At 43.4% G+C, this 14913-nt stretch overlaps 1 protein-coding gene across 5 annotated transcripts in view; it reads left to right on the plus strand.

Moving 5' to 3' along the window:
• Positions 1-1074: 1074 nt before the first annotated feature.
• Positions 1075-14913, plus strand: part of wipi1 (WD repeat domain, phosphoinositide interacting 1) — a 65801-nt gene continuing 51962 nt past the window's right edge. For 2 of the 5 annotated variants that reach the window (XM_034224412.1, XM_034224413.1), the window contains exon 1: positions 1075-1518. In XM_034224412.1, the coding sequence (XP_034080303.1) occupies positions 1352-1518 (167 nt within the window). In that variant the 5' untranslated portion in view covers positions 1075-1351. The remainder of the gene's footprint in view (positions 1519-14913) is intronic. The other 3 variants (XM_034224415.1, XM_034224414.1, XM_034224416.1) reach the window with 3 other exon arrangements.

Consider the following 14913-nt stretch of genomic DNA (forward strand, 5'->3'; position numbering starts at 1 on the left):
GATATGGTCCGTTGTTATTGTGCATCCATGGGTAAAGAGAAACGCATGTAGTGCTGAACACGTAACGTGAACGTGGCGGGCAGCGCGGTCCCGTGGGTTAGATGCGCGTTCATAATGCAGAGGGAAATAACTCTCAAAATAACATTATTAGCACATTTTTACAACTTGAGGAACGAATGTTTTTAATAAGGGCTATACAAGTGTTTATACTGGGTTGTTTATTTAGTTTTAAAATTATCCAACGAGTTACAGACCACTCTTTCCCAATGTAAGTCAATGGGAAAAAGTGTTTCCGGGCCCAGCAACCTAAAGGAAGTATAGTACCGCCGTTTGGCCACAACGAATATTCTCATCGGACTCCGGCGCACTTCCTGGGGGCTTGGGAAGCATACTTGCTTCGTTTCTGAAGGAGGTGACTTGGAAGTACGCGACTACCAAGCCAGCATCCTCGCGATTGAGAAACACCCAGTAGCCTATGTTAAACGCGCCATATAGACTCTGTAACAAACACAAGTCCTGATTTCAAAATGTTAAAGCAGGTCAGGACTTATAAATAGGCTACATGTAAATAAAGCATTTCAAAAATAGCACAAACAAATCAAGTAGCCTATTCATTCTGCACACAAACCCTCAGCCTATTCCAAAATAATATGTTATTTTATTGGACTATTTGGTTATTAATGTGATCATAATGTAATGTCGTTTGTAGCTTCTTGTACAAACACACAGACTCAGGGGGGAGATTGTGAACGTTGAGGGTCCACTGCTGCCAACCTGCTGCTCACTGTTCGTGTGTGTGTGTGTGTGTGTGTGTGTGTGTGTGTGTGTGTGTGTGTGTGTGTGTGTGTGTGTGTGTGTGTGTGTGTGTGTGTGTGTGCGTGCGTGCGTGTGTGTGTGTATGTGGAGGGGGGGTGTACCCTACGTCACATGAATGGACGGACACAAACAGAGCCCACAAGGCGCAAGCAAGCATCCAATAGAAACACGTTGGAGCACGCTTGGCCAATCGAAATGAAATGCAGTGACAACATAATTTCACTACCAGCCAATAGTAGGAGGCGAGGGCGTGACGTAGCGCTGTCAGCTGTTCTTGTTTTGCTTCTGTTTTCCAGTTATTTTCCTCAAGGGTCTGGATAACCGACCTCCACAAATACCCAGTGAAATCCGCTAGTATTTGTTCCGTAGCAGAGAAAAGCAGCCCCCCCTGCTCCGGCCGCCCACCGACCTTCCTACAGGTCGGCATTTCTCCCACATTGGAGCCGTCTTCCGCCGACATCGAGCGAAGAGGTGCAGCCGATCCCAGGCCTCCAATCCAGGGCGGAGGGAGGGAAGGAGGTCGCTGGGAATCGGGATGGAGAGCGGAGTGGCGGGCCCCGGCGGAGAGGCAGCGGGGCCCGGCGGAGAGGCAGCGGGGCCCGGCGGAGAGGCAGCGGGGCCCGGCGGAGAGGCAGCGGGGCCCGGTGGAGCGGACGGACCGGGGTTGCAGTTCGGCTGCGCCTCCTTTAACCAGGACTCCACGTAAGCAGCAGAACATGACATGAGTCAAGCAAACACTCAACATGCTTTAGATCTGTCTCAGACTAAAGGAATGCAGGAGGCTTTGATCAGATTGTCCTGGGATCACCTAAAATCCATAAAGGGGCAAGCCGATTTCATATGGCTTGCCTATATCAAAACCGGTTTAGCTAATGATCAGATTGAGTATCATCCAAAACATTGCTTTGTCTTCTGGCTCTGGAGAAGATTGGAGATTTCCTTTCAGGAAATAACCCTGATGATGTCATAGTGATGGTTAGGGTTATTTTGGCTTGGACACCACTAAAAACAGACATCTAAAAGAGATGGGGTTTATGCACACACCTCTGAAATTGAACATTTTGATCTCCTACTATAAAATGGACACTTATCAAAGTCAGTGTTCTTATAGACTTGGCAAATCCGTTAACCCAGAAGAAGCAGCTACTTTCGTAGCCTATATAATAAGACAAAACTTGAATGAAACCTTATATATATATAGGATATATATAAGGTTTCATTCAAGTTTTCTGTTTGCACCTTCAAAGCTCGTGGTCAGAAGTTGTATTTAAACTGAGGATGTTCTGACCTCTGAGTTGTCCGGAGCGCAGCCACAGACTAAGATTTTATTGTGAAATGGGAAATGTAACTACAGAGATGGGGTCGTTACTAAAAAAAAGTAATATATTACATATTACATATTACTTTAAAAAAAAGTAATATATTACACTACTTCATTACTCTCTACATAAAGTAACTCGTTACTTTGCTCGTTACTTTACTCGTTACTTTACTCGCAGGGCCGGCCCGCCCCTCCCTACAGGCAGATCACGCAGACTGCGGCGCACCTACAGTGTGCGCGCCACAGTTTTGCCTCTGCGAGACTCCACTTGCACCCCAAATTACTATTGCATTAAGGAAGACATAACACAAGTCTTTCTCTAAAATAGGCTACCAGCCTACCACAACAAACTAACAGTCTGTGAAACGTCAAGACACTAATTAATGAAACCAGTTCAAGACGCATTATTCTTATCATTCTTTATGAGGGCAGTAACGGTAAGGTATCTAATTACTTATGTATTTAGTATTCCATAACTTAGTAACAGAGATGGTCAAAGTAAAGTGGTAGAGACAGAATTCCTACAATGAAGCGGGACATTGAACTGTTCACCCGTGAGAGGGCGATCAACAAAAGAGAGCGAGCGGCCCCGTTGAGGGAGTTTACGATGAAAAGACTCAGCCATGTTTATGCAGCACTGCACGTGGAGATGTGGTCTCGCAAGTCGCGCAGATTACATAGGCCTACATGTATATAAACCTGCGGCGGAAACCCCTCTAGTCTGTCAGTGAGTGTGATTATTTTATAAAAGTAACGAAGTAACGCGTGTCGGGGCAATGTTAGTAACTGTAGTGTGATTACTAAATTATAAAAGTAACGCATTACACTACTCTGTTACCGACAAAAGTAATATTATTACAGTACAAGGTGTGGACATTCTCTCGCGTTATAATATCAGCGCGGCTGTGGTCAGATCAAAATGCCTCCGAATGCAATTTGAACAGACACCCAACTCTGGAAATGTACGATCAATATTTTTGGAACTTGACTCATCCAACTACAGGGGAGCTAAGACAGGATACTGTATTGGACTGTGCTGGACAATACCTGTCTCTCACAGCTCCTGGCATCTATGATGTTAGGTTGGGGTTTCCATTTAAAACATGGTAACCCATGTTGATGGCTGTAATAGCAGCGCATGGATCAGTAGGGAGTTTCCTGTGCCTTGCTTAAAAACGTCTCTTAAGGGTGTAACTCGTATTGCAGAGAAGCTTCCACTGCTTAGTGTCAGATTATTTGAATAGTTGAAACACACAATAACAGAGGTCACTGTATTTTAGACAGGCCTGCCTCTGACATGTTGTTAAAGTGTTGAGTAATCCAAAGATTTAGGACATTATAGAAAGAAATGTTCAAATCTGTCTGGTTATGTACTATCACCTGTGTGTATATTTATCTCCTGTCCATGTTGCAGAAAGAGTTTCAGACAGCAGAAGAACAGAAACTCCATATGTATGCTTTGTCTATATCTTAAAATGACAGATGCTATAGATACTTTATTCATCCCACATTGGGAAATTATTAATTCACAGCAGCAGTGTTGTCAAGCATTACATGAGTTAACATATTTAAAAGATACAATAAGATACAAATATAATACAACTAAAAATGACCATTCACAGCAAATATATACTAAATTACAAAAGAAAGTACATACTCACTAGAGTATCCAAATAATACACAATATAAAGAAACTACTGAATACATTTGAGACAGGACAGGAATGTGCACACCTGCTGGCCATTACCAAAATGACCTGTGTAAGAATAAAGTGATGTCTCCAACACGTAAAACTGAGTTACTATAAAGTGTACAGGCTAAATAAGTACAGAAATGGAGGAGACAGAATGTTGGTCAGCGTGTAAGCTTGCTTAAAACATCACTTTTATATAAAATGTAATGGAAACAGGTGAGTTTGATATCATTTTTCTTCCTTTTTTTATGGACAAACAAAATGACAGGTCATCAAATTAACCCACAAAAAACCTGGAATATTAATCTGCCTTGTATCCCACAGCTGACCATAACAAGGCATAGATGGTGTGTATTGATGGACAATACCTCTGTCATTATACGCTTTCAAGCTGTGGTCTAAGTCTCTGGAACATCAAAAGTGTTGCTGTCGTTGTTTATCACCTATCTCTAATATGTTGTTACTTATTTCTCAAGATCTACCATGTTGTTACTTTGCACTCCTGGTTAGCAAAGGTCCTAACCATGACCACTGGATTGGTGGTAGATTTCCTGTTAAGGAACAAATTACTCTATACTCTGGCAACTACTGTAGCAAATGTTCCATTGTTATTTGATTTCATTTAGATTTAGGGATCCATGTGTTCATCTGTTCAAAAACACTTTTGTCTAGCAAAAGTTACCCTTTGAAATAGCAGTGTGACTTTTATAAAAAAATATTCAAGGTGTGCTCCAGCAACTACATTTTTTACCTTCCTAAAGTTTGGAGACTCAAAATATCCTAAGTTCAGTAAATGCTATGGGTCAGGAGAAGACATGAAATGTTTCCAGAGCTGAGTGGAGATGGGCCGTATCTAATTTCTGGGATTTCCCCTCCTCGACTCCTCAACTCCTCGGTCCTCCGGTAGTGACCCGGAAATGAATTTCAGCGCGCCATGTTGAAGGACATCTCATTTCTCTAAATGCACTTCGAGGACCGAGCATCGAGCATCGAGGAGGCTCTCTGGAGGAGCTCTAACCGAGGATACACTGATGGGTCCTCCACGGTCCTCCACGGCTCCTTCGTGCATTTCCGGCAACAGAGATGTTTCAAAGAGTCGTGACCAGTGGTGGCGCCAGGGTATGGCTGGGGTAGGCTACAGCCATACGAAGAAATGGCTTAGCCCTACCTTAGCCCGACCATGAAAAAGTATGTTAAAGTAAGCATGTTGAGAACACGGATTGCGAAAATCTACCGGTCGTGTCCACAACACACAAACTGATCCTGCTGTCACAACAAGTGCACGTTACTGACGCAATATGGTTGAGACCATTCGGGCTTATGCTAGAGGGGTGCAAGGAATAGTCTAAGTAGTGGGGGAGTTTTTTACACTAAAGGTGTGGACATTCTCTCGCGTTATAATATCAGCACGGCCGCGGTCAGATCAAAATGCCTCCGAATGCAATTTGAACAGACCTACAGCCAATCAGAGAAACAAAACGTTGGGTCTGCTGCGTCATGCATTACTGATACATCACGTTCACAGTGAAAAGTCCCCAAACTCGCGCCGAGTAAATTGCAGACAGACAGCAGAACTTCTAGGATTAATTGTATATTTCGGATGGATGGATTTGTTCTTAAACGCCCTCGCATTGAGGTACAAGTCGAACAGGTGCCAGAGTCACACGACCCACCTGAAGAGTGAATAGTGAGTTTTGAATAGGTCATTAGGTCATTTGAAAAAGTGTTTTGTATGACAATAGAGACACAGGCAACCTGTTGTGTGCTGTGTCTGTCTCTCTCTGTTTACCTGTGTCTGTGTGTCTCTCTCCCTCACTCACTCTCTCTCTCTCTCTCTCTCTCTCTCTCTCTCTCTCTCTCTCTCTCTCTCTCTCTCTCTCTCTGTCTCTGTCTCTGTCTCTGTCTCCCTCACTCTCCCTCTCTCTCTCCATGTCAATTCTATATGCCAACTTGTCTTGTTTCTGCCGCTGCGTAGCATGTTGTAACAACGTGGAATTAGCAGAATAGGCTATTGTATTGTTTAACTCACACCTGTTGCTCTCGATGTAATTTAGCTGATAAAAGGAGACTAATAAAAGCTAATAAAAGCCTCACGCGTGCGTTTCACTGTCAAGGGGTGCGATATAGCGTGTATGTAATTACATTACAAATACTGACTTGAGCCCCACCACTGTATGGGTTAGCCCTACCATAGATTACCCAACACAAATACTCTGGCGCCGCCACTGGTCGTGACGCACGGCCGGACTTATCTCAGCCAATCACAGCTCTGCATGCATCCCCTGGATATTATTTTATTAACTACTTTCATCGCAACGTGATGTTTACACGAAAGGTTTCTCAATTCTCTAATTTCCCCTCCTCGACTCCTATCCTCGAGACTTAGTCCCGCCCACAGGAGATGCGAGCGGAGGACTGAGGAGGGGAGCCGAGGAGAGAGGAGGGGAAGCAGCAGGCGGTTAGAGAAATGAGAACTCCTCTCCTCTGAGCGGTCATTTTAAAGAGACGTCCATTAATGATGACAGGAGGCACAGCAGCCCTCTGTCTGATGGACAGATGTGTTCATGACCACTTATATATTTACTTTGATTCATTCACAGTGCGGTATAATGAGACAATAACAGGCTACAGATGCGGACATTTATATAAATATATACAATTTCAGAATCAAACTGAATGAGAGCACTCTCATAATAACACAATCAGAGACTGGATATATCCCCCCCCCCCCCCCCCCCCTCTCTCTCAGGTCGCTACAATGAGGAAAATAAATTACGGGCCAAAAGTATTAAAAGTAAGCATAGGACACCAAACCAACTGAGACCTGTCTGTCCGCTGCATCTACACACTGTACAACACGCACCTACACACTGTACAACACACACCTACACACTGTACCACACACACCTACACACTGTACCCAGTGGTGTTTCTATGTGTACAAAACTGGGGGGGCAGAGAGAGGAGGGGGGGAGAGAGAGAGAGAGAGAGAGAGAGAGGGGGGGGGACAGAGAGAGGGGGGGAGGAGAGAGAGAGGGTGGGGAGAGAGAGGGGGGGAGGAGAGAGAGAGAGAGGGGGGAGAGAGAGAGAGAGAGGGGGGAGAGAGAGAGGGGGGGAGGAGAGAGAGAGGGGGAGTGTCAAATTACATACTGAAGACCACACGGAGCAACACTGTGAGCGCATACATTTACGTACACAGCGTGGGGATGTCATAGTAATGCACCTTCATACATGGAGTAAAGGTCACCATCACAAAGTAATTCTTAACAATAACAACAACCGTAATGCTTTAGCATTAAAACATGGGACAGGAAAACACAGACACTCATCACCGAGGTCACAATATCAATCGATCCAGCAGAGGCAAAACATATAAGATCAACAAAATATATGACATAAATGAACTTACCAAAGCTGAAGGCTCACTTGAAAAGAAAAGCGGCACGGCGGTCCTTCCTCTGACAGAATGTGTCTATCACTTTGGGGATGAAGTCCTGTAGTTGCTGGATCAACTGGCTTTCAATTGAAAGCATGGCCAATGCGTTAAGTCGCGGCTGTCCCATGGTGTTGCGAGTGAAAGTCTTTATCCTTTTGAGGGTGGAAAAGTTCCTCTCTGACTCGGATGTCGTCATCGGAGTTGTCACTATTATTTTGACCAAAATAACAGTCTCAGCAAACGTATCCTCCAAGTTGTTCTCGTGAATGGATTTCAACAGAGACAGGGCAGTGTTTCCAGTGTGAAGTTCACTGTGGCGGTAGAGCGTGGTCAGCTCAGACTTCAACTTCTCCTTGTTTCCCAACGCAGGCCACAGTTTCACGGCGCAGTCAAGCTCAGGTGTAGGAAATGACAGGACATGCTGTGGGAAGAATGAGCTGTCAACGAGCTTTGCAGCGATCAAATGGTCACTCTGTGAGAACCTCTGTTCCACCTGTGAGATGACTGTGTCACAAGCCTCCTTCATCACCGGCGCTGTGCTGCTGACTCGTCGGCCTGGCTCGTCTGTTCCATCATGAGCGGTGGCGGCCAATGCATCAGTTTGCTGCCTCATTTTCTGGACATGTTCCTTGAAACGGCAGAGCGCGCTGTTGATCCCAGGTGCATCGATGCTTCGTTTTTGCAGAGTGTTGTATAAAACATCCACTTCTGGCATAAGCAACGAAAAAAACTCCAGGAGCTGCATAAATGCTCGGTCCCACAGTTTCTTTGACAGGCCGTATGCCTCACTTATGGTGACCGCATCCCATCCTGGTTGTGCGCGTATATGCTCCATACACTGAAGCAGTGCTTCTCGGGTCTCCCAGTTCACAGTTCTGCTTTTAAAGTTCCATCTCACAGCCGGTGGCCGTGGTATGCGTCTCTGTGTTGCCTCTGCAAGAGCTGCAACACATTTTGGAGCACCGGAGAAAAAAATGGAAAAAGCAGTTAAATCTGCAAAAAACACCTTCAGGATGCTCATCCTTGCTGAACACAGTTGCTGCAGGGTCAGGTTCAGTTGGTGGGCGTAGCAGTGAACAAATTGAGCGTTTGGGTACGTCTTCTTCATCACCGTCTGTACCCCGCGCACGTTACCGCTCATGACGGCCGCCCCGTTATAGGTCTGAGCGATTAGCTTTTCTTTCAGCTTCAGGGGTTCCAGAACAGCCTTGATGCTGTTAGAGAGACCTACACCAGTTTTGTCCTTTACTTCCACAAACTCCAAAAAACGCTCTGTAACTGTGAGGTCAGGCATAATGTATCGCAGCACAATCACCATTTGCGATTTACAGGAGAAATCGGTTGTCTCGTCGGCCTGAACGGCAACAAATGATGTGTTGTCCACTTGCTTGGCTATTTCCTCCCTCTACACATCATACATGCAGTCTAAGAGTTCATTCTGTATGGTGCTTGATGTCCCTTTAAAAACGGGCTGAGCTTCGTAGTGCCGTCGAAGCCTGGAATCGCCCTCACACATTGTCTCGAAAATTGACCTGAATATCCCTGGATTCAGAGAGTCCGCCGACTCGTCGTGGCCCCGCAGTGCTGTCTCACATTTCCCACACAGTTTAATACAGGTGATGATCCGACCCAGCACGTACCTGTTTTCTTCCACCTTCCTATTATGAGAATCAATGCCGCGTCTGTAGGAGCTGTCAATCTGAGCTGCAACATTCACCCTTCCCAGTAATCCCAATTTTACGGCATTTTCCAAATGACTGTTGCTGCTCTCATGCTTCATTGTCCTCTCCGAAATATGCTTTAAATCCTTGTAACCTGTCCTCGACCAAGTACCTTGATCTTCACCAAAAAGCAGGCAAGGAAAGCAAAAGAGGGAATTCTTCTGGATGCTCGCCGTTAGCCATTTCTTTTTAGCAAACCACTCAGCGTTAAACCCACGTTTAACTTTGCCCGCAGTCTGGACCATTTGGAAATCCGGTGGATGGTGGGCACCGAGGCGCTTTACCTCCAGTTTCTCTCCGAGACTAAGTGTCTCAAATGTGTGCTCCAGTAAATGGTCAACTTCATTCATTTTCTTTCAGTTTTTTACTTCTTTTAATCGCTGGTGATGTTAGCTATATGCTGCTCTCTCGTCTCCTCTTCAAACTACACGTGACGTTTTGCAGCACTCCACACGTGACGTACTTACAGCCAATCAATTCTGAATTATGTGAGATGACGTATGGTGGCGATGGCAGCTCTATGCCCCTATGGTCATTATTTTTTTGCCACACACATTAAATAGGAAAATACTCTGAGTCACCGTTCACTTAGACAGTGAGAGGGAGGGGCAGGATCGGGTTTTGTCCCACATCAATCAATCAATCAATCAATCAATGTTTATTTATATAGCCCAATATCACAAATGTTACATTTGTCTCAGTGGACTTTACAGTTTGTACAAAATATCAGTATGACAATATGACACCCTCTGTCCTTAGACCCTCACATCGTACAAGGAAAAACTTCCAAAGAAAACTCACAGTTTAAAGGGAAAAATGGGAGAAACCTCAGGGAGAGCAACAGAGGAGGGATCCCTCTCCCAGGACGGACAGACGTGCAATAGATACCGTGTGTAAATTGAAAAGATAATACATTTGCAACATACAGTAGGTAGTCCAAATGTTTGGAAATGCATGTGTGTATAATAGGAAAATGAATCCACGAGGATATCCATCCAGGACCTATGATCCAGGACCACAGCAACGACTCAAGATCCAGGGCTCGCGATCCAGGACAGAGGAGCGCAGGATCATCCATGACTCCGGATCCCGGCGTATATAGACACCAAAAAGAAAGACATTTGGGGAAGCTGGGTTAATCGGAACATGAGAGTACACAGGTATAGACAGAGAGAAGGAAGAAGTAAGATGTCCCCCGACAAACTAAGCCTATATCAGCAAAACTAGGGGCTGAATCTAATCAGCCCTAACTATAAGCTTTATCAAAAAGGAAGGTCTTAAGCGCACTCTTAAAAACGGATAGGGTGTCTGCCGCCCGAACACAAACTGGAAGCTGATTCCACAAATGTGGAGCTTGATAAGAAAAGGCTCTGGCTCCCATTGTACTTTTAGAGACTCTAGGAACAACCAACAACCCTGCATTCTTGGAACGCAATGCCCTAGTAGGACAGTAGGGTATAATGAGTTCTTTGAGGTAAGATGGCGCCTGCCCATTAAGGGCTTTGTAGGCGAGAAGAAGAATTTAAAATTATATCCTGTGTTCTATAGGGAGCCAGTGTAAGGCAGCCAGAACAGGAGTAATGTGGTCCCTTTTCCTAACTGTGGTTAGTACACGAGCTGCAGCATTTTGAATCAGCTGAAGCGACTTGACTGACTTCTTGGTACACCCTGATAATAAAGAGTTACAATAATCCAGCCTTGAAGTAACAAATGCATGGACTAGTTTCTCTGCATCGTTTTGAGGCAAGATATGCCTGATTTTTGCAATGTTACGTAGATGGAAGTAGGCGGTCCTTGAAATTGATTTTATGTGGGCGTTAAAGGATAAATCCTGATCAAATATAACACCAAGATTCCTTACAGTCTCACTGGAGGCCAAATTAATGCCATCCATAGTAAGTATATCCTTAGATAATTTGTTTCATAGATTCTTCGGGCCAAGTACAATAACTTCAGTTTTGGTCGTGTTTAACATCAAAAAGTTTAAGGTCATCCACGTTTTTAAGTCCTTAAGGCAGTCTTGAATTTTATTTAGATGATTAATTTCATCAGGCTTGATTGATAAATATAGTTGAGTATCATCCGCATAACAATGAAAGTTTACAGAATGATTCCTTATAATATTGCCTAATGGAAGCATATATAATGTGAACAAAATAGGTCCGAGCACTGAGCCCTGTGGCACTCCATGGCTAACTTTGGTTTGCGTGGAAGATTCATCATTGACACGTACAAACTGAGAGCGTTCAGATAGATAGGACCTAAACCAGTCTAAAGCAGTTCCCTGTATGCCAAGTAAGTGCTCTAGTCTTTGCAATAAGATATCATGGTCGATAGTATCAAATGCAGCACTGAGATCGAGCAAAACAAGAATAGAGACACGTCCCTTGTCAGAGGCTATTAGAATGTCATTTGTGACTTTAACCAAAGCTGTCTCTGTGCTATGATGTGTTCTAAAGCCAGACTGAAAATCTTCAAATAAATCATTGTTTTTTAAGTAATCACACAACTGTTTTGCGACCGCTTTCTCAAGAATTTTTGAGAGGAACAGAAGATTGGAAATAGGTCTACTGTATAATTGGCTAAAACCTCTGGATCGAGGTTGTGCTTTTTAAGAAGCGGTTTTATCACTGCTACTTTGAATGATTGTGGAACATAGCCTGATAATAAAGACATATTCATAATATTTAATAAATAAGTGCTAATTAATGGAAAAACTTCCTTCAACAGCTTAGTTGGAATTGGGTCTAACATACACGTTGATGGTTTAGAAGAGAGAATCATTGAATTTAATTGTTCAAGGTTTATGGCTGAAAAGCATTCTAGTTTACTATCTAGTGTAATATTAGAACTTACGTTTCCGGGAGCTGTTGATAACACTATACTGGTCAAAGGCAAGAGGTCATTAATTTTGTTTCTAAGAGTAACAATTTTATCGTTAAAAAAGCACATTAAATCATTACTCAGTGCTATGGGAATAGAAGGCTCAATCGAGCTGTGGCTTTCTGTCAGCCTGGCTACAGTGCTGAAAAGAAATCTTACATTATTCTTATTCTCATCTATTAATGAAGAGTAGTAGGCTGCTCTCGCTTTACGCAGTGCTTTCTTATATTCATTGAGAGTAATATGCCAAATTAAACGAGATTCTTCAAGTTTAGTGGAACGCCATATCCTTTCAAGTTGTCTCGACTTTTGCTTTATTTTGCGGGTTTCGGCATTATGCCATGGAGCTAATCTATGTTGTTTTATTTTCTTCTTTATCAAAGGAGCAACAGAGTCTAATTTTATTCGCAGCGCATCTGTAGCACTATCAACAACATGATCAATTTGGGGTGGTGTACATTTTGTATAAGTTTCCTCCCTTACATGCAGACATGCTATCGAGTTAAGTATTGGTGGAATCTCTTCCTTAAATTTGGCTATAGCACTAACAGATAGGTTTCTGCTGCAGGAGCTTTTGACTAATGCTTTGTAGTCTAGTAACAGTACTTCAAAAGTTACTAAGAAATGGTCGGATAATGCAGGATTATGCGGTTCGACTAATAGTTGCTCAATTTCAATACCATAAGTCAGAACAAGGTCGAGAGTGTGATTATAGCAGTGGGTTGGTTTATTTACACTCTGACAAAAACCAACAGAATCTAATATAGAGTTAAATGCAACAGTAAGGCTATTTTTATCATCGTCAACATGAATATTAAAGTCACCTACGATAATTACTTTATCTGTTTTAAGAACCAAAGTTGATAAAAACTCAGAGAATTCAGATAAGAATTCTGAATTCACTGTAACAAATAAGATTGGCTGCAAAGTTTTCCAGGTCGGATGCGTAAGACTAAAAACGAGACTTTCAAAGGAGGTATAATTTAATTTTGGTTTAGTATTGATAAGTAAACTTGAGTCAAAGATTGCTGCAACTCCACCTCCTCGGCCCGTGCCTCGGGCAATATGAGTATTGATATGGCTGGGTGGAGTGGCCTCATTTATGCTGACATATTCTTCATATCTCAACCAAGTTTCAGTGAGACAGCATATATCAATATTATAATCTGATATTAAATCATTTACCAATATTGCTTTAGATGCTAGAGATCTTATGTTTAAGAGACCACATTTAATCTTCCTGTTTTGTTGCACTGTTGTAGTTGTTACATTTACTTTTATTAGGTTATTATGTATGACACCTCTATTAGGTTTTACCTTAACTTGTCCTTGGGCAGACACACACACCGCTAATATTGGGTATTTTATTGGGTTCGGGATTCCTATGGATGACTGCCTAGGAGAGATTGCAGAGAAGCGTGTAAGACTGCGACTCCGCCTCCTGTTCTCAACTCCAGTTTGTCATGGATTAAGTCCACAAAGCCCTGAAATGTTTGCCGAAATGAGATCTTCCAAAGTAGGATGAATGCCGTCTCTCTTAATGAATGCCGTCTCTCTTAATCAGACCAGGTTTTCCCCAGAAGGCTGTCCAATTATTTACGAAGCCCACATTGTTTGCTGGGCACCACCAAGACAACCAGCGCTGAAATGATGACATGCGGTTATACATGTCATCATTGATCAGATTGGGGAGGGGACCAGAGAAGATTACGGTGTCCGACATTGTTTTAGCATAACTACACACCGACTCCACATTAAGTTTGGTGCATTCTGATTGGCGTATACGAACATCATTACCACCGACGTGAATAACAATCCTACTGTATTTACGTTTATTTTTAGCCAGCAGTTTAAGATGCGCCTCAACGTCGCCCGCTCTGGCCCCCGGAATGCATGTGACTGTGGAGGCTTCGGTCTCTAATTTCACGTGTCTCATAATAGAGCTACCAATAACCAGAGTTGGCTTCTCAGCGGGTGTCTCGCTGAGTGGGGAATATCTGTTAGATACGTGAACGGGTTGGTGGGGACCTGCGGGTTTCGCGTTATGCCTCTTCTGAACAGTCACCCAGTCTCCCTGCTGCTCGGGAGTTGCCGGGGGACGGCTAATAGGAGCTACCTTTTGCCGGTCCGCACCGGCTAACATGGGCTTTACTGTAGCTGAGTTACTTTCTAAGATGCGGAGCCGGGCTTCTATGGCTATGATTCCCGCCTCCAACCTAACAACTATACTACATTTAACACATGTACCGGTACCAGTAAAGGAGGTAGGGAAGTAACCAAACATGAGACAGTTAGAGCAGGAAATAGCACCCGAGGGTGGGGAAAGAGCCATGGCTAGCTATCAAGCTAAAGTAGCTACCGTTAGCAAACCCGAAAAGAGTGTAGGCAACTGTGGAGTTACAGTCGCTAAGAGAAGGAGAGTTGTGAGTGTTTAAGTTATAGTAACGTGTGATTACAACGTCAGGCAGTTGCCGTGATCAAGAGTTTTAAAACGATCGATTAAGTTAAGATAATAAGCTATCAGCAGCAGAACAGGCACATGGGATACCCGGAGATGACGCATGGCTCTAAACAGCTCAATAGGCACACACTGTAGACACTAATTAGAAGAACACATACTAAAACAGCAATGTACAGACGAATCAGATGATTAAACATGATCTTAAAATATATTTTATATATTTTTTTTTTTGTTTGTATTTTTTTGTAATTATTATTTGTAATACTTTCTGCTGACACTAGGTGGGGCTGTGCCCCACCTGCCCCTAATGACCCGTCGCCACTGACTGTACCACACATAACTACACACTGTACCACACGCACCTACACACTGTACAACACGCACCTACACACTGTACAACACACACCTACAGCTCCTAAAGCATAATCAGGCTACAGCCGTTGTGTATTTTATTATGTGAAGCACAAAATGGTCTTAGAAAAATATCGACTCTTTGTTTGTAGATATCTACTAAACTAAAGCAAATAAAGAGAGTAGGCCTGTTATACTGAGTAATATATATTTTACACACTGCTCTGCTTT

This window comes from Gymnodraco acuticeps, unplaced genomic scaffold, assembly GCF_902827175.1.
Source record: "Gymnodraco acuticeps unplaced genomic scaffold, fGymAcu1.1, whole genome shotgun sequence".
Taxonomy (NCBI): Eukaryota; Metazoa; Chordata; class Actinopteri; order Perciformes; family Bathydraconidae; genus Gymnodraco; species Gymnodraco acuticeps.